General features: G+C 44.2%; 1 protein-coding gene across 1 annotated transcript in view; it reads right to left on the bottom strand.

Moving 5' to 3' along the window:
* LOC126187974 (myosin heavy chain kinase B) overlaps positions 1–24,253 on the bottom strand; it is an 84,117-nt gene that overhangs the window by 38,934 nt on the left and 20,930 nt on the right. Inside the window, exons 2-3 of the mRNA XM_049929364.1 lie at positions 19,046–19,276; positions 4,929–5,058 (exon numbers count right to left, since the gene is read on the bottom strand). Of these exons, the coding sequence (XP_049785321.1) occupies positions 4,929–5,058; positions 19,046–19,276 (361 nt within the window). The remainder of the gene's footprint in view (positions 1–4,928; positions 5,059–19,045; positions 19,277–24,253) is intronic.

Here is a 24,253-nt window from a genome sequence, read left to right as displayed (position 1 = left end):
TTACAGCGAAACATGTTTCTTCGGAAAGGAATAATAATAGTTGTAATAATGGCAGCGAGCGCATCATAAATGTAGTGTACATGATTCATAGCATGTATAGCCCCGTATAAGTTTACTACGATACACACATGAACCTATAATAAATGTTCATCATGACTCCTTATTATACCTCGTCACGAATGTTCCACTATGACTGCACAAGCTTGTGGTTTCAAACTTTTTGCCAGATGATAATAAAACAATAAGTATTCGAGAATCAATTTTTTTATGCTGATTTTGAAAATTTCTTTCCTTTTGTGTTACCACGTCATGGTTTTTCACAAAATAAGATATCATAAAGATTTTAATAATTGAAACATCCTTAATAACTTTCGAACCAAGATCTGCATTTCTGTAATCATTGTTTTATTTTTTTTAGAGATACAAGCCGGTAAGAAAAATACACTCCTGGAAATGGAAAAAAGAACACATTGACACCGGTGTGTCAGACCCACCATACTTGCTCCGGACACTGCGAGAGGGCTGTACAAGCAATGATCACACGCACGGCACAGCGGACACACCAGGAACCGCGGTGTTGGCCGTCGAATGGCGCTAGCTGCGCAGCATTTGTGCACCACCGCCGTCAGTGTCAGCCAGTTTGCCGTGGCATACGGAGCTCCATCGCAGTCTTTAACACTGGTAGCATGCCGCGACAGCGTGGACGTGAACCGTATGTGCAGTTGACGGACTTTGAGCGAGGGCGTATAGTGGGCATGCGGGAGGCCGGGTGGACGTACCGCCGAATTGCTCAACACGTGGGGCGTGAGGTCTCCACAGTACATCGATGTTGTCGCCAGTGGTCGGCGGAAGGTGCACGTGCCCGTCGACCTGGGACCGGACCGCAGCGACGCACGGATGCACGCCAAGACCGTAGGATCCTACGCAGTGCCGTAGGGGACCGCACCGCCACTTCCCAGCAAATTAGGGACACTGTTGCTCCTGGGGTATCGGCGAGGACCATTCGCAACCGTCTCCATGAAGCTGGGCTACGGTCCCGCACACCGTTAGGCCGTCTTCCGCTCACGCCCCAACATCGTGCAGCCCGCCTCCAGTGGTGTCGCGACAGGCGTGAATGGAGGGACGAATGGAGACGTGTCGTCTTCAGCGATGAGAGTCGCTTCTGCCTTGGTGCCAATGATGGTCGTATGCGTGTTTGGCGCCGTGCAGGTGAGTGCCACAATCAGGACTGCATACGACCGAGGCACACAGGGCCAACACCTGGCATCATGGTGTGGGGAGCGATCTCCTACACTGGCCGTACACCACTGGTGATCGTCGAGGGGACACTGAATAGTGCACGGTACATCCAAACCGTCATCGAACCCACCGTTCTACCATTCCTAGACCGGCAAGGGAACTTGCTGTTCCAACAGGACAATGCACGTCCGCATGTATCCCGTGCCACCCAACGTGCTCTAGAAGGTGTAAGTCAACTACCCTGGCCAGCAAGATCTCCGGATCTGTCCCCCATTGAGCATGTTTGGGACTGGATGAAGCGTCGTCTCACGCGGTCTGCACGTCCAGCACGAACGCTGGTCCAACTGAGGCGCCAGGTGGAAATGGCATGGCAAGCCGTTCCACAGGACTACATCCAGCATCTCTACGATCGTCTCCATGGGAGAATAGCAGCCTGCATTGCTGCGAAAGGTGGATATACACTGTACTAGTGCCGACATTGTGCATGTTCTGTTGCCTGTGTCTATGTGCCTGTGGTTCTGTCAGTGTGATCATGTGATGTATCTGACCCCAGGAATGTGTCAATAAAGTTTCCCCTTCCTGGGACAATGAATTCACGGTGTTCTTATTTCAATTTCCAGGAGTGTACAATCAACTATTGACTTAGCAACTTAATGGGCAGTCTCTTAAACGGAATGTTCCAACTTTTCTGTTTTTCATTTCGTCACTGAATCGTGATCTTTTCTGTTCCTCGCAACATTCGTTAATACTTTTATTTCATATTCTCTGTTCTCTCTTCCCCACCTCCTTTAACGTCCTAGCGGAACCTTTCTCCTTGCTCTTCATTATAATGTCTCCTCGCCGTGGACTTTCATGCTCATGGACAGCACGACTTCTTGAAAATTTCCGACGTAGTTTTGATAATGTTCTCGTAATATGCATGTGTTTTATTCCGTAGAAAGTTTTCAATAACAGACGTGTACGAAGCCTAGGCATTTTGTCTCTAACATTCGTTGTATCCTCAAACTCGTGATCCTTGTGAAAAAGAAGAATTCCAGATTTTTGTTTTGCTGAACATTTTGTTTTGTTTTAGAAACGCACTTAAAGCAGAATTCATCTTGTGGAAGAGCACTTACAATTTCTTTCATCAAACCCGGTTTGATGTTTAGTGGAGGAAGAAATACACTAGTGTCCAAAATTAAAATAATAAACAGTTATTTCCCAGTCCTGTGTCTAATTCACGGTATAATCGCACATACTGTCAATAGAAGCCGTGTTCTGCACGGAATACGACATTCCAGTCAACGGACAACCATGCCGAGGTTTACGTCAGGGCACCTGTCAAATGAGGTACTGTTTGCGTGTAGTCCCACATCCACAGGCGCTGAGTACACTGTGGCAGACGGAGCAGTATCGCACAGAGAAGACGACTATGAGTCTCTGCGGGGGAGGGCCATAGGAAGAAGGACTATCGCAAACTGATGTGGTCCAGTGGCTTAATGTGAATCGTTCTGTTGTTTCTCGGACGTGGCGACGGTGTATAGAGACCGAAACTGCATCCCCAAGAGCAGGGCAGGGCCGACCACGTGTGACATAATACAGAGAGGACCAGGACCGTTATTTGGCTGTAAGGGCATAACGGTACCGCCTCAGTACTTCACGGCAGCTGGCATCTGATCTCGCAGCATTCACTGGACGTGTTGCATCGAGGCAAACGGTGCGCAGAAGACTTCGGCAGAGTGACTTTATTGTCAGAAACCTGGTGTATGTGTACCTCTGACGCGTCTTCACAGAAGGCAACGTCTAGAGTGGAGTCATTAACATGTCACCTGGACAGTCGGACAGTGGGCCAATGTTCTTTCCACAGATGATTCCAAATTTGATTTGGGAAGTGATTCTCGACGGATTCGCATCTTGAGGGAACCTGGAACACGTTTCTGGATCCAAACATTGTGAAAAGAGATCGATATCGAGGAAGATCCCTAATGGTGTGGGCAAGGATGATGTGGACTACTGGAAGAACCTCTTCATGAACTTGTACGGGTGAAGTGGCAAAGTTTAACTGTTGTCCAGCATCGTGACGGGATCTTAGGAACTCACGTGGGGTTTTTGCGAGGTGCCAGACTTCGTATTAATGGACGATAATGCTCGAACGCATAGGGCATGGGTGGTGCATGTTTGACTGGAAACAGAAGTTATTGCACGCATGGCGTGGCCTGCTCGCTCTCCCAATTTGAATCCCATAGAGCATCGCGGGGATGAACTAGGCAGACGGGCTGCATCATGTCAGCATCCACCGACCACTGCCCAAGACTTGCGAGCAGCTCTGCAGGAAGAATGGGCGTTATCGCTTCAACATCAGATTGATGACATCATTCACAGCATGCCCCGTCGTTGTCAGGCCTGTATTGCTGCCAGAAATGGTCAGACCCCATACTGAGCACCTTAACCAGTTTTCGGAATGTGAGTGCAAATCCCTTAAGTTGGAAAAACGAAGAATATTTTTGTCTACCATTATGCGTGTTGCAGTTGTTCACGTTCTATATTCTTTACATTGTTTCCGTTTGTTTGCTTCTGTGTTCTTTACATTGTTTATACTTTACTATCACCTGTTCATACCGTTTTGTGATAAAATATAGGCAGCCTTGCAAAAATTCAGTTTGTAGTTTTAATTTTGGATACCAGTGCACTTTCTTCTGGGAAGGAAGCGGTTCATGCAAGATATATGTAGTCACAGGCACAAAATACCAACGATCTGAGCAAACGTTCACACTACAAAATGTCTGCTTTGCCTAGATAGCCGAATAGCCCACCCACATCCGAAGCAGGGCATTTTCAAGTTCCCAGCTCGTTGTCCTAATAAAATTCCTATGAGGTAAAAAAACTTTATTCCATTACAAAAAAAACTTTCCAGGGCAAAAGAAAACTAAGAACAGTCTTGAAATCAGGGTAGAATTTAGTTAATAATACATATTTATTTTCAATCGTTTTATATCATCGCAACTGATGTTATTATTGTGAAACAATTTATTTAAAGGGACACGGAAAATTCTTCTACAGAAGTATTTGTTACATTCAAGTATGTACTACAAGCGCACGGAAGACGTGCGAAATCGGTGGTCCGTAGTTTGCGTCCTTCACTTGTCAGATGCAGCTTAACAAGCGAACACAGCGTACTGCACTCTTTGTTACAGAGAGACACAACCAGCACTTGGGACACTAAACTCGCGTTCGAGATCAGCAGATTCTGTAAGTATGTAAATACATTGTTTGTTCTAAAAAAAAAAGTTGTCTTTAAAAAAAAAAAGAACAAACAATTATTTACCTTAATAGTATTTAAACGTCATCATAATATATATACATCAGTTCATGACATCGAGTCTTACAAATTTACTGTCTCTGACTGACACACGTCCAGATCATCCGCTCTCACAACTCCGCCATCTCTCTCCCCACATCCACCACTGCTGGCGGCTCACCTTCAACTGCGCAACGCTACGCGCTGTTAACAGCCAACTGCCCAACACTACAATAGCGAATATTACAACAATTCCAACCAGCCACGGACTGCACACAGCACAGTCAGTGATTTTCATAAAGAGCGCTTTGTGGCGTTACCAATATAAAAACCTAAACAGCCTACTTACAATTCAAATTCCACTGTGACCACGCGTACTCGGGTTCTGCACGTAACCCTCCCTGGCACTTACCGGCGAGTTCGGTGACTACGACGTCGCGGTCACGCACCGTGTAGATGAGCTGTCCCTTGACGATGAGGTCGCGCACCTCCTCCACCAGGTTGTACAGCTGGCTCTGCTTGTCCTTCACCCACGAGCAGATCTGCGAACACCAGGCGTGGTGTAAGCACACAAGGTGCTCAGATGTCTCTTCTATTGCTACACGATTTTTGTGCAACTTGCGCGAAGGGGAAGCCTTTTTATATGTACTGCTAGCTGCTACCGGAGCGCGTTGCTTGGCTCAGACTAGTTAAGGTGAAAAGAGACAGAAGAAAAAGTACACGATTCTAATTTCTATGGGCGTTGGATACATGTCTTTTTCTCCCTCCTGTCTCCGTCCTTCTCCCCCTCTCCCTTTCTTTGACCATCTCCACCTCCTTCCTCCTTTTTCTGTCCATCACTTCCTCTCCCCTCTCCTTGTCCACCTCCTTCTTTCCGCTTTCTATATCAATTTCCTGCCACTCTTCTCTCCATTTCCCATTACCCTCTCTCTCTGACCTTGTCCGTATTTTTGTGAAAATTCTGATTCTGTTGTAGGTCTACTCACAACTTGGTAAGCCACAAATACAACGTTCCTGTTTGCTGATAATGTTCCACTAATATGTGTCTTATTTGTATATGTACATATTATATACATTAAAATACGTAGCCTATATGTGTCCACACATTTATTACAGTAACGTATAAAAATTTGAACAAAATTGATCGACCAATTTTTAACACTTTTGGTAAACATTTTTCCCTATTTTATATTACATATATATTTATATATTAAGAATATTTACCCTACGTCTGTCCGAGTGTTCATCAGAGCATTGTGTAAATATTTGACATAAATGTGTCAGACACTTTTCGAAATTATGGTAGTAATGTTTCCCATTTATCGATTACATATTTATTGATACATTATGTATATTAAAATAGGTACATAAGAACAGGTGTGTACATGAATGCAACATCCTGTTATAATTTCGAAACAATCAGAGAAGAAGTTTCATATAATATTTTGAGCAAACGAACATTTATATCTTTATTTATGTAGATGTAAAAGTTCGTTTGTTTAGAAACTTAAAGCTCCAAAATTTCTTCAGCAATTGATTTGAAATTTTGACACGACATTGTATTCAAATACGTACATGTTTTTATATACCTACTGGAGCGTGATATATATGGGCATACGTTGTTATCAAAAACATCATGTCCATTTGCTCAAAATCTTAAAATTTCCGAAAGTTCTGCACTGATTCCATTCAAATTTTGACACATTTCTTTGAACACACGTGTCTCATATACACCTAGAAGAGCGCCGTATGATACCAAAATATATATAGCATATCTATTATTTTTATTTATTATTCTCTTTTGTAATATGGATGGGCGCCCTATGGTATCATATGGACCTCCAGTAGGTATATAAAAACATACGCATATTAGGATGTAATATTGAGCTAAAATTTCAAAGGAATCGATAAAGAACTTTCGGAGATTTAAGATTTTGAACAAACATACATCATGTTTTTACTTACAACGCAATGTGCCCCCAACAGGTATATAAAACACGATATATTTCAATGCAACGTTGTGTCAAATTTTCAAAACAATGGGTGAAGAACTTTCGGAGATTGAATAGACGAACATTTACATTTTCAACGACTGCACGCAAGTCGAAGTGCTGTTTACTTTGTATCACCTCGAGCTTCGGATTTTCAACTTTAAGGCGGCGAGGCGGTTTTGTAGGAGCAGAGCGGAATGCAGCAGGACAGGACCACGTGAGGGACACGTGCGTAGGTCGCCCTCCAGACACGATAAGCCCATTACCACCCACGCTGAGCGCCGGGGCCAAATCCGGGCGGAGTTGGTAGCGATATCGAGGCGGGCGAAGCTGCTATCGTCTTGCGGCGCGTACAATCCCCACAGGTATTTCAGGGCGCTTTACTTACTGTTGAGGATAGCACAAGCGAGCAAATAAACACAGAATTCAGATGTCAAACAGGACATCTCCCTAACCTCAAAAGGACACAAACGAACTAAAAGTAATCAAACAAATTGCTGTTGAAAATGAACACGAAACAGATATCATAAACAAGCTCAACAGGCCGGCCGTTGCGACCGAGCAGTTCTAGGCGTTTCAGTCTGGAACCGCACTGCTGCTACGGTCGCAGGTTCGAATCCTGCCTCGGGCATGGATGTGTGTGATGTCCTTAGGTTAGTTAGGTTTAAGTAGTTTTAAGTCTAGGGGACAGATGACCTAAGATGTTAAGTCCCATAGTGCTTAGAGCCATTTGAACCATTTTTGAACGAGCTCAACAACAAGATAAAAATGAAAGGCAATGAAAGTCACCACCTACACAAGTGCGCAACGAAAAGGTGTGAAACACAGAGGCAGAACACACTGACAACATGGAGGACCACATCACATCGGAAAAAAGAAACAAATGATACACACTAACAAATAACAATAAAATAGTACATCGAATTAGAAATATAATGAAGAAGCAAAGGATTCCAATAGCATTCAGACAATCAACACAATACAAAAAAGGCTAAGAAAGGCATAAGAACTAACATGTGCGTCAGTGAAAAGGACCAATAAAAAGGTGTTAGCATGTGGACGTAATGTGCTGTTCCAGTCTCTTCTGTACCTAAGGTCCATCACCGTTCCCTTTGGATCCCTACGTAATTCGGTGCTCTCCGATACACACGATCGAACAGCGGAGGAGTGGTACTCAAGCGTCAACTTTAGGTTACAATATCTCCGGATGTAATTAACATTTTACAATGCAACAAACTGCACTGATTACGTATTTGTTTATATGTTCAGATGTGCTAACAAAACTAACGGGGTTCCATTTAAAAAAACGTAGGTTTGTGTTAAAAACATACTTCCGTGCATTTTTTTGTGGTTTGTATTAACCAATTACACTAGCCCTCTCCTCGCGTTCGGTCTGTGGAATCGGTTCGTCAGTATTTGATGTGGTTTACGAAATATATCCAGCGGTAATGTTAGGTGACTCACCCTGTATATACTGGGTGGTCCATTGATAGTTATCGGGCCAAATATCTCACGAAATAAGCATAAAACGAAAAAACTACAAAGAACGAAACTCGTCTAGCTTGAAGGGGGAAACCACATGGCGCTGTCATAGGTCAAACGCATATCACCAGTGTTTTTTTAAATAGGAACCCCAATTTTTATTACATATTCGTGTAGTACGTAAAAAAATATGAATGTTTAAGTTGGAACACTTCTTTGCTTTGTGACAGATTGCGCTGTAATAGCCACAAACGTATAAGTACGTGGTATCACGTACCATTCCGCAAGTGCGGACGGTATTTGCTTCGTGATACATTATCCGTGTTGAAATGGACCGTTTACCAATTGCGGAAAAGGTCGATATCGTGTTGATGTATGGCTATTGTGATTAAAATGCCCAACGGGCGTGTGCTATGTATGCTGCTCGGTATCCTGGACGACATGATACAAGTGTCCGGAACGTTCGCCGGGTAGTTACGTTATTTAAGGAAACAGGAAGTGTTCAGCCACATGTGAAATGTCAACCACGACCTGCAACAAATGATGATGCCCAAGTAGGTGTTGCAGCTGCTGTCGCGGCTAATCCGCACATCGGTAGCAGACAAATTGCGCGAGAATCGGGAATCCCAAAAACGTCGGTGCTGAGAATGCTACATCAACATCTATTGCACCCGTACCATATTTCTATGCACCAGCAATTGCATGGCGACGACTTTGAACGTCATGTACACTTCTGCCACTGGGCACAAGAGAAATTACGGGATACGCACTATTGGGCAACGGAAAATCCACGATCGCTGCGACAAGTGGAACATCAGCGACTTTTCCGGGTTAATGTATGGTGCGGCATTATGGGAGAAAGGATAATTGGCCCCCATTTTATCGATGGCAATCTAAATGGTGCAATGTACGCTGATTTCCTACGTAATGTTCTACCGATGTTACTACAAGATGTTTCACTGGGTGTCAGAATGACGATGTACTTCCAACATGATGGATATCTGGCACATAGCTAGCGAGCGATTTTAGCGGAATTGAATAGCGTATTTCATGACAGGTGGATTGGTCGTCGAAGCACCATCCATGGCCGGCACGTTCACCGGATCTGTCGTCCCCGGATTTTTTTTTGTGGGGAAAGTTGAAGGATATTTTCTACCGTGATCCCCCGAAAACGCCTGACAACATGCGTCAGCGCATTGTCAATGCATGTGCGAACTTTACTGAAAGCGAACTACTCGCTGTTGAGAGGAATGTCGTTACACTTATTACCAAATGCATTGAGATTGACGGACATAATTTTGAACATTTATTGCATTAATGTGGTATTTACAGGTAAACACGCTGTAACAGTATGCGTTCTCAGAATGATAAGTTCACAAAGCTACATTTATCACATTCGAACAACCGAAATAAAATGTTCAAACGTACCTACGATCTGTATTTTAATTTAAAAAACCTACCTGTTACCAACTGTTCGTCTAAAATTGTGAGTCATATGTTTGTGACCATTACAGCGCCATCTAAAAAAAAAAATAACGCAGTTGATACCCGTTTGCCCTATGGCAGCGCAGTCTAGCGGGCCAACCACAGCGCCATCTGGTTTCCCCCTTCAAGCTAGACAAGTTTCATTTTTTGAAGTTTTTTCGTTTGATGCATATTTCGTGAGATATTTGGTCTGGTCACGATCAATGGATCACCCTGTATACAGGGTGTTACAAAAAGGTACGGCCAAACTTTCAGGAAACATTCCTCACACACAAAGAAAGAAAATATGTTATGTGGACATGTGTCCAGAAACGCTTACTTTCCATGTTAGAGCTCATTTTATTACTTCCCTTCAAATCACATTAATCATGGAATGGAAACACACAGCAACAGAACGTACCAGCGTGACTTCAAACACTTTGTTACAGGAAATGTTCAAAATGTCCTCCGTTAGCGAGGATACATGCATCCACCCTCCGTCGCATGGAATCCCTGATGCGCTGATGCAGCCCTGGAGAATGGCGTATTGTATCACAGCCGTCCACAATACGAGCACTAAGAGTCTGTACACTTGGTACCGGGGTTGCGTAGACGTTCATAGAAAATCTGTGTTGATGACGTGAGTGCACAGTTGCGTGCGGATTCTCGTCAGCCCACACGTGTTGGTTGTGAAAATTTACAATTTGATCACGTTGGAATGAAGCCTCATCCGTAAAGAGAACATTTGCACTGAAATGAGGATTGACACATTGTTGGATGAACCATTCGCAGAAGTGTACCCGTGGAGGCCAATCAGCTGCTGATAGTGCCTGCACACGCTGTACATGGTACGGAAACAACTGGTTCTCCCGTAACACTCTCCACACAGTGACGTGGTCAACGTTACCTTGTACAGCAGCAACTTCTCTGACGCTGACATTAGGGTTATCGTCAACTGCACGAAGAATTGCCTCGTCCATTGCAGGTGTCCTCGTCGTCCTAGGTCTTCCCCAGTCGCGAGTCATAGGCTGGAACGTTCCGTGCTCCCTAAGACGCCGATGAATTGCTTCGAACGTCTTGCTGTCGGGACATCTTCGTTCTGGAAATCTGTCTCGATACAAACGTACCGCGCCACGGCTATTACACCGTGCTAATCCATACATCAAATGGGCATCTGCCAATTCCGCATTTGTAAAAATTGCACTGAATGCAAAACCACGTTCGTGATGAACACTAACCTGTTGGTGCTAGTTGATGCTAGTTGATGCTAGTACTGTAGAGCAATGAGTCGCATGTCAACACAAGCACCGAAGTCAACATTACCTTTTTTCAATTGGGCCAACTGGCGGTGAATCGAGGAAGAACAGTACATACTGACGAAACTAAAATGAGCTCTAACATGGAAGTTAAGCGTTCCCGGACACATGTCCGCATAACATCTTTTCTTTATTTGTATGTGAGGAATGTTTCCTGAAAGTTTGGCCGTACCTTTTTGTAACACTCTGTATACAATTACTCCCCACTTCCCCATTGGAAATAGAGGTCTAAGTAAGGAACAGATGTCATCAGAATTCCCAATACAGCTTCCAAAATTTTCTCGCGATACATCTCACCACACACGTTAACAGCAAGATGAAGTAATATTTGACAAGGTGAAAAGTTATGCTTTTCTGTGTTTTCGAGCAACTAACAGCCGGACGACTAACGTAAGTACATTACATGGTTATACGTTACCACCTAGTGTCCATAAAGATTGTATCCTCTATAAAACCGCAAATTATAACAGTAATAAGACTGAAGTCTGTAAGTTCACATTTTCATATTTGTTAATAACAGTGGCTCATACCTTTGCAGCTGACATACAGTATGCTAAGAAAAGGCAACAAACAAAGAAATTACGCAATAACTTTAAAGTAAAATGGTACTATGACATTATTCACACAGTATCTGGAGCTAAACATTAAACATGTAATAACATTTTTAGTATTGCTTTGTGCAGATGATAGTTTTTGCATGTTTTGGATCGTTATTGATAGTTGGCAGTATATTATTCCTCTTAAACATATTCAGACTCTGTACCAGTGGATTCACCCCAGACCGATTTACTTAAGCATGATGATGTATCTACTGGACGACTCCGCTTATTGGCCAAAATACAGCGAAGAACTTTATGACTCCGCAAGACCATCGCGAACTCAGATGTTGTGGCGAAGAGACTACGTACACCTGTCTCTCCCAGGCTACATGGATCGTCTACAATTCATTAGAACAGTGGGCACTTTTCCCAGTTGTGAGCAATATTGGGGCGCCAACATACGACTTGACAGCGCAAATGACCCATTAAGCTGTAAAATGTGAGCGCCACACACGTAAGTTAGAAGACTTCGTTCATCGTATCAAGAACTTGCGATTCACACCATCTGATATACCCATGAGTCCCTTTTCACTCTAATTCCACTGCATAGATCACTATTACGCATTGGCACGAAGATGGAAGAGGGACTCTCTTTCTTCTTTCAGTCATCAGTCTTTTGACTGGTTTGATGCGGCCCGCCACGAATTTCTCTCCTATACCAACCTTTCTATTACAGCCTCAGTCCTCCATCATTTGCTGGATGTACTACCATCTCTGTCTTCTTCTACAGTTTTTACGCTCTACAGCTCTCTCTAGTACAATGGAAGTTAATCACTTATTCTTGTCGGTGTTTTACATGTATTTCTATCCTCGCCGATTCTGCGGAGAACCTTCTCAGTCCTTACTCTGTCACTTCAAAATGGTTCAAATGGCTCTGAGTACTATGGGACTCAACTGCTGTGTTCATCAGTCTCCTAGAACTTAGAACTGCTTAAACCTACCTAACCTAAGGACATCACACACATCCAAGCCCGAGGCAGGATTCGAACCTGCGACCGTAGCAGCAGCGCGGCTCCAGACTGGAGAGCCTAGAACCGCACGGCCACCGCAGTCGGCATCTGTCACTTCACTTTTCAACATTCTTCTGCAGCACCACACTTCAAACGCTTCGATCCTCATCTCTTCCGGTTATCCCACAGTCCGTATTTCACTACCGTAAAATGCTGTGCTCCAAACGTACATTATCAGAAATTTATTCCTCAAATTGATACTAGTAGACTTCTCTTATTTAGGAACGCCGTGTTTGTTAGTGCTAATCCGCTTTTTATGTCCCCCTTGCTCCGTCCGTTATGGGCTATTTTGCTGCCTAGGTAGCAGAATTACTCAACTCCATCTACTTTGTGATCACTAGTTCCGATAACAAATTTCTCCCTGTTCCCAGTTTTGCTACTTCTCATTAGTTTCGTCTTTCTTCGATTTACTCTCAAATCGTTTTCTGTACTCGTTAGACTGTTTATTTCATTCAACAGGTCGTGTAATTCTTCTTCACTTTTACTGGGGATAGCAATGTCATCAGCGAAACTTATCGTTGATACCTATTCACCTTGAATTTTAATCGCACTCTTGAACCTTTCTTTTATTTTCTTCATTGCTTCTTCGATGTACAGATTGAACAGTAGAGGAGAAAGACTATACCCTTGCCTTACACGCTTTTTCATGCGAGCATTTCGTTGTTGGTCTTCCAATCTTATTATTCCCTCTTGGTTCTCGTACATATTGTATATTGTCGCCTTTCCCCCTATTTTTCTCAGAATTTCGAATATCTTGCACCATTTTATAATGTCGAACGCTTTTTCCAGGTCGACAAATCGTGTGAAAGCGTCTTGATTTTCCTTCAGTCTTGCTCCCATTGTCAATCGGAACGTCAGAATGGCCCCCTCAAGCCAAACTGAGCCTCGTCTAACAGACTGTCAATTTTCTATTTCATTCCTCTGTATATTATTCTTGTGATCAACTTGGATGGATGAGCTGTTAAGCTGATTGTGCGATAATTCTCACACTTGTCGGGTCTTGCTATCTTGGAAGTGTGTGGATGACGTTTTTCCGAAAGTCTGATGGTATATCGCCTGTCTCATACATTCTGCACACCATCGTCAATAGTTGTATTTTTACCATGCCCCAAATGATTTTAGAAGTTCCGACGCAAAGTTATTTATCCCTTCTGCCGTCTTCCAAAACTCTTTTAAATTCTGGTTCTGATATTGGCTCCCCTATCTCTTCCCTATGGACTCTCTATTTCTTCTTCTATCAAGTCATCAGGCAAGTCCTCTTCCTCCAAAAAGCCTTCAATGTACCTGTCCGCTCTCTCCATCGTGGAAGTGGAACTACTAGATTTATTCAAGCACGTGTTCGCTTCGACCTAGACGTTGAACAGAGTGAGCTTTTCGCAATGGGTAATCTCTTGTACATGATTATTTTATGGAAGATTTGGAACAGACAGCACTCCAGCCGGAGGAGTTAATACCTACGTGCTTTTGTCGATATGTGAATGACACCTTTGTAGTCTGGTATCATGGCACTGCATTCCCAGACGTATTTCTACATCTCGATTTTCTTCATCCTAATATTAAGTTTACAATGGAGAACTGTTGGCGCGGAGAAAGGAGGATGGAACCTTGGGTCACGCTGTGTGTCGTACATCAAAACACAGGGACTTACGCCGGCCGGTGTGGCCGAGTGGTTCTAGCCCCTTCAGTCTGGAACCGTGCGACCGCTACGGTCGCAGGTTCGCATCATACCTCGGGCATGGATGTGTGTAATGTCCTTAGGTTAGTTAGGTTTTAGCAGTTCTATGTTCTAGGGGACTGATGACCTCAGATGTTAAGTCCCATAGCGCTCACAGCCGTTTGAACCATTTTGTGCTCACTTTCTGTGTACTGCAACCGACGCCGACGGATGTGAAATAGAAAAACTGGAAGTGGACAGTCTTAGTTTGTGACGCGATCTTTTTTCGTTTACAGAATGCACCATAATTAATAGCTAAAAGCGACACAGGTGAGCGTATACGATATTAGCAGCAAAAACATTCCAATGAACACGGTTCGCAAATGATCCATTTACGATATAATTGTCAGTATGTGCATAAGAGCCGTCGCTGACTTCAGTATGCAGTCTTATGCTAGTTAATACAAATGTATTTGAAACGTAAACTTTTCTGTTGGTCCCCCATCTAACTGGGCTGAAAGTTTTGATCATTTGCCCAGCAACATAACACGTCTGACAGGTAGCTAAGCAAGTTTCAAATCTAACCTAAAATAATTTCTTATGGACAAGTCCTTCTATTCCATGGACTAGTAGCCTTAAAAAATCTAGTTTTAAGTGTGGTTGCATGAGTAGGATGGAAAAATAATATGTTCATAAATGTTAAAACTAGTCATGTATAGCTTTACCCTTCACTTATTTTCAGCATACTCGTCACTTATGGGCTAACGTTGATTAATTTACTGCCAATCGACCCCTTCCACATCATTTCGATAAAATAATCGTTGAAATGTCCTATGGAACATATAGCTAAGAAACTAAGTAACTAAGGTACAATTTCAAATTGTTCGTGAGTCATCATATCAACAATGTTTCAAAATTAGAGCGTGGTTAGTGTTAGTAAGTTGGGGCAGATATTCTTCCAATACAACTTGATGGACTGAGACACCTTCGTTTCCTGTAGAACTGCTTGAGGATTTTGCCGGGTTCAACGTTGGGGAATGTGATGTGTGTCTGATGGGGTATCGAAAAAAAGCTGATGTTGATGTAAGATGACCACTAACACTAAAATATTCCCCAAGAAGGGTAGCTCGAAAAAGACCTGTACCTTGGCCTGCAAGACTGCATGACCTGAGTCTTCTGTACAGCACTCTTGCTGACACGTTTGAAGAACTGAAGCAGCGAACTGTACTGTCCATGTAATTTGCTGAAGCGGTTTTTCTTTCTTTCTAAGGTAGGCCGTAGATGAAAATTGAGCTCACTTATATAGAAGAGATATTTCACATAGAAGTCTATGGCGGTAAAACACTAAATCTCTAAGGTCGCTGCGGCCGGAAAAAGTTGCTGCAAGAACGGGATCGACGTCGACTGAAGAGAATCCTTCAGTGTGACAGAAGTACAACCCTTCCGCAAATTGCTGAAGAATTCAATGCTGGGCCATCAACAAGTGTCAGCGTGCGAATCATTCAACGAAACATCATCGATATAGGTTTTCGGAGCCGAAGGCCCGTTCGTGTAACCTTGATGACTGCACGACACAAAGTCTTACGCCTCGCCTGGACCCGTCAACACCAATATTGGACTGTTGATGACTGGAAACATGTTGCCTACTCGGACGAGTCTCGTTTCAAATTGTATTGATCGGATGGACGTGTATGGACATGGAGACAACCTCATGAATCTATGGACCCTGCATGTCAGCGGGGGACTGTTCAAGTTGGTGGAGGCTTTGTAATGGTGTGGGACGTAAGCAGTTAGAGTGATATGGGACTCCTGATACGTCTGGATATGACTCTGACAGGTGACACATACGTAAGCATCCTGTCTGATCACCTGCATCCATTCATGTCCATTGTGCATTCCGACGGACTTGGGCAATTCCAGCAGGACAATGCGACACTCAAAACGTCCAGAACTGCGAGAGAATGGCTCCACGAACACTCTTCTGAGTTTAAACACTTCCGCTGGCCACCAAATTTCCCAAAGATGAAAATTATTGTGCATATCTGGTATGCCTTGCAACGTGCTGTTCAGATGAGATTTCCACGTCCTCGTTCTTTTGCGTACTTATGGATAGCCCCGCAGGATTCATGGTGTCAGTTTCCTCCAGACATTAGTCGAGTCCATACCACGTCTTGCTGCGGTACTTCTGCGTGCTCTCAGGGGCCCTATACGATATTAGGCAGGTGTACCAGTTTCTTTGTCTCTTCAGTCTAGTACTAAAATGATTTGAGTGTCTGATTATAATCAAAATGACTAAATAATGCTGTCTATAGGATTGGGGAGAAGAGAAGTTTGTGGCACAACTTGACTAGAAGAAGGGATCGGTTGGTAGGACATGTTCTGAGGCATCAAGGGATCACAAATTTAGCATTGGAGGGCAGTGTGGAGGGTAAAAATCGTAGAGGGAGACCAAGAGATGAATACACTAGGCAGATTCAGAAGGATGTAGGTTGCAGTAGATACTGGGAGATGAAGAGGCTTGCACAGGATAGAGTAGCATGGAGAGCTGCGTCAAACCAGTCTCAGGACTGAAGACCACAACAACAACAACATGAACTAATGAACTTAATGCTATTCTAAACTAGATTGAAAATATTTAAAGAGGAATACGATCATTATCACTGTAATTATGAAATAGACTGTAAGTATACTGTAATATGTTAAAAAATATTCATTGGCTTCTTGTGAATTTCTCTATTGTTTCCTGTCATGAGTTGTTTCGGGATTATCCCATCAACTGATGACCTGATAAATAAACGTAATTTGTTTTCACATATGGTAGGTCACAATAGTATTATGACGGTCATTACAATAAAACAACAGCAACAAAAAGTAAACCTCCTTTTCCGCTCACGTCTCGTTCGTAATCCATTACATACGAAAAAAATTTCTATGTCTTTCTTGCATCAGAGGTTTACATTTTATTACTTTTGACTGTTGTTTGATTGTAATGACAATTATAACACTCTTTTTAACCTACTAAATGTAAAAACAAATCAAGTTTACTTATCAGTTCATCAGATAATGGGATACTCACGAGACGCATCATGACAAGAAGCAGGAAAGAAATTCAGAAGAAACCACTGAATAGTTTTGAGCAAAATTACAACATTCCTAAAGTCTGTGGCAGCAGTTGTACTACTGCAGCAGCGGGCACTAATAGTGACAATAGTAATAATAATAATAATAATAATAATGGCAATACTAACAATAGTGATAGCGGCAGATAGAAAACGAATTTATAGGTGTAGAAAATAGACGTTTTCTGATATAGCGAGTTCTGGAGAAGGCAGATTTAAGGAGACTGCACAAGCTCAGAATACAGGGAAAGGAGGAGACTCTGGTTGGATAGAAGGACGTACAAGGCTAACGAGTGCATGCAGACACAATGTTAATCCTTATTGTTGCTTTAGTAGGTATGTCATTAACTGTCTTCTGAAGCTGGAAATGTTATTCAGTTCTCTAACAGAATGCGGGAGGTTACCCTAGAGTCGGAGTCCTGCTACTGAGTAAGACTTTGACAAAGTGGCTGAATCATGGGCTGGGAGAGAAAGGATTTTGCTCTGTTGGGAACCAGTGTTTCTGTCATTTTGTTTGCATAGGAGCGTTAAGGTCGAGGAGAGATAGAGACAGTGTTCGCTGATAAAACGGCAGAGACCATTGATATTAAAATTAAATAACTTGCACCTTAATGAATTTGCATTTAGTGAAGTCTTTTAGTGAATATTTACTTTTTTCATTTAACGAACATCGAAACCGCTATATTCCAGAAACGCGTCATGAGTAAATCTTTGAAACTCGCTAACTTCTTCGCAGTAGTTGCGCCTCACTGTACAGATTGGTCGTCTCTAACAAATGCCAGAAATGATTTCATTCAATCTTGTTATTTTGTTTTGGGTGTGTCTATAGTGTGTAAGTCTTCATACAATCATCTGTGTACGTGCGTGTGTTCAAATGGTTCAAATGGCTCTAAGCACTATGGGGCTTAACATCTGAGGTCATCAATGCCCTAGAGTTAGAGCTACTTAAATATAATAACCCAAGGAGACCACACACATCCATGCCCGAGGCAGAATTCGAACCTGCGACCGTAGCAGCAGCGCGGTTCCAGACAGAAGCGCCTACAACCGCTCGGCCACAGCGCCCGGCAGTGTGTGTGTGTGTGTGTGTGTGTGTGTGTGTGTGTGTGTGTGTGTTTGTGTGTTGGACAGAGAGTAGTTTGGTGAGCGGATACCAACAACGTTATTGGTAAAGGAATCATACTTACAGCAAGTGTACCATTTCGACGCCAGAAAGAGAGAGCTGTCGTTGTCTCCAAGGAAGAGCAGTTGATGCCTAATCATGCAATTGTTACCGCAGAGACGTTCGATATTGTCTCATAATGCACGCTTCCGCCCAGAGAAGAGAAAGTTATCTCACTATGCCTCTGCCCAAGTGATGAAGAATTACCTCTACTGAACTGAATTATCAATTTAATGAGTACAGAATATGGATTGATAGTTAATCGAAGAAAGAAGAATGTAACGTGAAGCAGTAGAAAGAAGAAAAGGGAGAACCTTAATATCAGAATTGGGGAACACGAAGTTAAGGAATTCTGGTATTTAGGCAGCAAAATAATCCATGATGAACCGAACGAGGAGGACATAAAAAGCAGACTGGCACTGGCAAAAAGGGCAAACCTGGTCAAGAGAAGTCTACTAGGATCAAAAATTGGCCTTAATTTGAGGGGAAATTTCTGAGAATGTATATTTGAAGCACAGTGTTATATGGCAGTGAAACATGGGCTGTGGAAAAACCGGAACAGAAGAGAATCGCAGACGAATGTTGAAAATTAGGAGGACTGATACGTTAAAAAAAATAAAAAATAAAAGAAATTGTCCTGAAGAAGAGTGAGTGGTATCCAAACTACGCACTGGTTTTCCATAGAGGAGACTAAGAGACAGCATGCGCAGTGAGGAGTGAGCGGCGGCTCACCATGCCCTTGTTGTCGCCAGAGTAGAGGTGTCCGTTGTCGACGCAGAAGCGCCACACCTCGTCGTCGTACTCGAGCAGCGTGCCGCGGCTGTCGCCCGTGTTGGGGTCCCAGGCGCGGACGGTGCCGTCGTTGGAGCAGGAGTAGAGCGAGTCGCCGCACAGCGCCAGGTGGTACACCACGCTGGGGTGCGCCTGGAACTCGCGCTCCAGGCTCAGGTCCGGCTTCCACACCTGCCGGCAGCATCGCCACCACTGAGCTCTCTTCTCTGCCAGGATTACAAGTTGACGAACTATCAATTTCCTACACTGTATTCTAAAGCCTTATTAATACAGTTCACGACCAGGACAATTTTATTAAATAAAGCGCCATTTTTCCACTTTTTCTGTGTTTACCGACACCTCTTATTCGTTACGTAACAATTTTTGGATTTTTAAACCATTATCATGTGAACCTTCCTGGCAGATTAAAACTGTATGCCGGACCGAGTCTCGAACTCGGGACCTTGCGAAAGGGCAAAGGTCCCGAGTTCGAGTCTCGGTCTGGCACACAGTTTTAATCTGCCAGGAAGTTTCATATCAGCGCACACTCCGCTGCAGAGTGAAAATTTCATTCTGGAAACGTCCCCCCGGCCGCGGCTAAGCCATGTCTCCGCAATATCCTTTCTCCCAGGAGTGCTAGTTCTGCAAGGTTCGCAGGAGAGCTTCTGCGAAGTTTGGAAGGTAGTAGACGAGGTACTGGCGGAATTAATGCTGTGAGGACGGGGGGATGACCGTGCTTGGATAGCTCAGTTGGTAGAGCACTTGCCCACGAAAGCCAAAGATCCCGAGTTCGAGTCTCGGTCCGGCACAGTTTTAATTTGTCAGGAAGTTTCATATCAGTGTACACTCAGTTGCACAGTGAAAAAGGGTTCGACGCTATGGACAAATTAGGAATTTCTTGTAAACTCCAGACACAGCAAGCCGTTTTACCTCTGATAAATATACAGGGTGTCTTCCTAAGAGTCATCAGGCGCATTTTCTCTGGTGTTTCATCATCGATTTTCAGTTTAGTTTTTGCATTGAGTAGCTGTAGTCAGCCCAGATAAACACTGCTCATCACATGTTCCACGCGACGACCAGTGTCGATAGAAAGTGTCGCTTTGTTTCGAATTACAAAGAAAATGGTTTTTAAAGTGGAACTTTACGTGCCCATTCGATAGAATGGTCCCAGATTATTGTAGTACGATATTTATTTTATCGATATATAATAACAGGGAGGGTAAAACAGGAAGAATAAACAACAGTCCAGCAGTGAGTCAGTGGCCCTGCATGTTTGGCGGCAGCAGTCAGTGTGGGCCAGGACAGTGCTGTCGGCGCTGGGCTTCGTGTTTTGCTGTCCCTGTTATTGTATATCGATAAAACGAATATCGCGGTCCATGACTGCAGCGCCTGAGGCCGCTCGGCTAATCCCGCGCGGCGCCCGAACACATTTCCGCAGCCGTCGTTCATCACTGTCATCTATGGCCCATGGTCCACCACATTTCCCTCTGCGCCATTTCACCGTACACGGTATACTTTAACAACGGGGGCACGCGAACAGTTTATAAACTTAGCCGTTTCGGATATGCTCCCACCCTTGGCCCGACAGTCAATGATCACCACCTTATGGACGTCAGATAGATCACTCTATTTCCGCATTGCGACAACGACTGCATTGAAACTTCCTGGCAGATTAAAACTGTTTGCCGGACCGAGACTCGAACGCGGGACCTTTACCTTTCGCGGGCAAGTGCTCTACCAACTGAGCTACCCAAGCACGACTCACGCCCCGTCCTCACAGCATTACTTCTGCCAGTACCTCGTCTCCTACCTTTCAAACTTTACAGAAGCTCTCCTGCGAACCTTGCAGAACTAGCACTCCTGAAAGAAAGGATATTGCGGAGAAATGGCTTAGCGACAGCTTAGGGGATGTTTCCAGAATGAGATTTTCACTCTGCAGCGGAGTGTGCGCTGATATGAAACTTCCTGGCAGATTAAAACTGTGTGCCGGACCGAGACGCGAACTCGGGGCGTGAGTTGTGCTTGGGTAGCTCAGCTGGTAGAGCAATTGCCCGCGAAAGGCAGAGGTCCCGAGTTCGAGTCTCGGTCCGGCACACAGTTTTAATCTGCCAGGAAGTTTCATATCAGCGCACACTCCGCTGCAGAGTGAAAATCTCATTCTGGAAACGACTGCATTGTTTTCCGCGTCCCCCCCCCCCCCCCCCCCCGCCCCCGACACGCTTTGTATGTCCTTCACCACTAGTGTAGCCAACAGCAGTCTGCAAGTGATTATTTCAAGATGGCTTCGAACATAGGCGGTGGCCACATTAACGTGACTGGACCTGGACTGTGTGCTTGCTTGCGAATATACACGATGAACAGTGGGGCATAGCCAGGGCGAACGAGATATATTATGAGCCCTATACCGTACGTCACAGCAAGTGATGAAACATGTCTCGCCAGTTGCAGCGACCGTCTCCAACTGGGAGCGAGTTACTGTCTCAGATCAGTTTAATACTTTAATGCTGCACGTTTAAATAGACTCATGCTCTCGGTAACAAATGACAAAGTTAATGACTTTACTGGGTACCTTTTCGCTGACATTTTGACTTCCCTCCTGGCCCCTGAAGTAGCCGAGAGTTCGCCGGGCAACTAGTGTGACGTGAAATATTCGTTACGGGGCCCGCATTTAACGTGGACCCTGGACATAGCATGACGACGGCAGCGCGAGGACTAGCGGTGAGCTACCAGTCTCACTATGCAGTCGCCGCCTCACACAGCCCACACCCTGTGCGCTTTCTGACGTCGTTGCTGGGAGACACCCGCTAGGCGGCAGTTTTTCTTCTCTTCTTCTTGCTCTTTCTGCTGGTCAGAGTTTAACGTCTCGCTGACAGCAGAGCGGTACTGCGCACAGAGGCTGCAGTAGGGAAGCGGTTGGCAGCGTGCCCCTCTCCTCTCGGAATAGTCCGGCGCTCTCTCATCCGTTACAGGCGGTTCGGCGTGGCGCTCTGCTTACGTACACACTCACTCGCTTCTCTTCTAGAACCGTACGTGCTCGTATCAGACAGGTCAAGTAGTGCACTCCAGCAGTTACTACAGAGGCTATTTATTTTCCAACCTCCGATCGGGCGAGAAATAGAAACCACAGAGAAAATGAAAAAAAGTTTCATTTGTAAAATTTAACTACACCTTCGAGCTACTTCTACACATCGAGAGCGATTCGAATTAGACATTTGTCGCGTGGTACCAACTTTCTCTCGTCATGGAAGGCAGGCTGCCTGTGTCTTCCACCATTTGTAGGGAAATGGTGGAAGTCACAGGCAGCTCGTTGTTTGTGCCAAGTGCTGTCCTCATAGCCGGCGGTTCATGTGAGCGAAGAGATGAAAATCCGGGCTGTGTGGTGGGTGATCAAACACTTGTCGTCGAAAACGCTGCAAACACATGAAGGAAACGCATGACATTACGTTATGTTGACTGCATGAAATGAGGCGAGACCCCTCAACAAGATCTTACATTTTACTGGAGCCATTCCTATCATGTTTACGTGCTCACTGTACTCCCAAAACTGCAAAGTTCAACGTGACGTGATAGACGGGCATACTAGAGACACTGCGCAACACAACTCCTCAAAGTTTCACCACACGCTCACTGTGGTTTTAATTTCGCGACCCATCGCAAGTCGGAAAAAAAGGGCCCTAGTAGAAACCTGAGAGGCCAAAAGCTACGGGAAAGATTATCTCACTCGAAGATGTACTACTATGTACGACACCCGAATGTTGCAACTGGGTCTTTGGATGGCCTGACGATACAGACGATAACTGAGCAGTCTGTTACAAACTAGTGAATGGTGTTCAAAGCTGCACGTCGCGAGTTGATCAGTGCAACGTGCAACGTGCAACGTGATAATCGCTGCCAAATGCATGGATCATAGGATATCAGAGATTACACAGGAATCCAGGGTTCAATAAGTCATCAGTGTCCAGAATCGCTCTTCAGTATTACGGAAACTCAGAAGCAAAGGAGGTTTTTCGACAGGACGTTGCGTCATCTCCGAAGAGCCATATGAAGCGATCGACGGTGCAGTGTGAATCAGACCGTTGTCGATTTGGATGTGGGCGTCAGCAACCCTTTTCTATCAGGTCTGTGTGGAGAAAAATGCTCCGTGTAGACTTCAGAACCACACAAGACTTTTGGTGGGTCATGGTATTACAAACATTACAGTTATATGCGTGTAATAACTTTCCAAGGTTAATACCACTTCGCCGGCCGTTGTGGCTGAGCGGTTCTAGCTACTACAGTCTGAAACCGCGCGACCGCTACGGTTGCAGGTTCGAATCCTGCCTCGGGCATGGATGTGTGTGACGTCCTTAGGTTAGTTAGGTTTAAGTAGTTCTAAGTTCTAGGGGACTGATGACCTCAGAAGTTAAGTCCCATAGTGCTCAGAGCCAATACCATTTTCGTTACACCTATAGATAACAAAATTATAGAATTACACTGTCATTTCTTTTAAAGGGTCTGTAAATGGTCATTACGCACGTTTATTGGAAATATTACGTGCAACAGTTGCGTGAAGTGAACACCTCTGTGAACTGAAAACCTCTAGTTCGTCCACTTTTCAGATTCCTAAGAAGCGAGTCTGGAGGCGAATTTCGAACAAACTGAAAGATAGACGAAAGGTTTGTGTCCTGTGGGCTCAACTAGCAAGAGCGCAACACAAAGATCCTCGCTGGCTTTGTAAAAAACATAAAAAGAGGGATGACGAACCTGTTGGAGAAATAGAGTTTCGCGAGTGAATAGTAAAGATGTACTGAGCCGCCGAATTCAGCTAACTCCAACAAATATAATACCGCTAGACATAGACAAGTTCAGAAGGCTCGAAGTGCATACAGAGACTCTTAAATTTATCCCAGAATTTCTATTTCAACCTACGCAATATCTTTGGCACGAGGTATTCTACAAAATATTAATACATGTTTAAGCGCTAAGGTGGATGTGGATGTAATACAGAGAGGGCTACGGCCGGTCATTAAGATACACATCAGTACAGCAGACTTTACAGTTCATTACTACTTAAACGTGTGCTTCAGTACACACACACACACGGGAAATTGATATACAAAGACAGACAGGGAAAAGTTATGCACACACACACACACACACACATACACACACACACACACACACACACAC

This window comes from Schistocerca cancellata, chromosome 1 (assembly GCF_023864275.1).
Source record: "Schistocerca cancellata isolate TAMUIC-IGC-003103 chromosome 1, iqSchCanc2.1, whole genome shotgun sequence".
NCBI lineage: Eukaryota > Metazoa > Arthropoda > Insecta > Orthoptera > Acrididae > Schistocerca > Schistocerca cancellata.
This window is presented reverse-complemented; position numbering and strand designations above follow the sequence as displayed.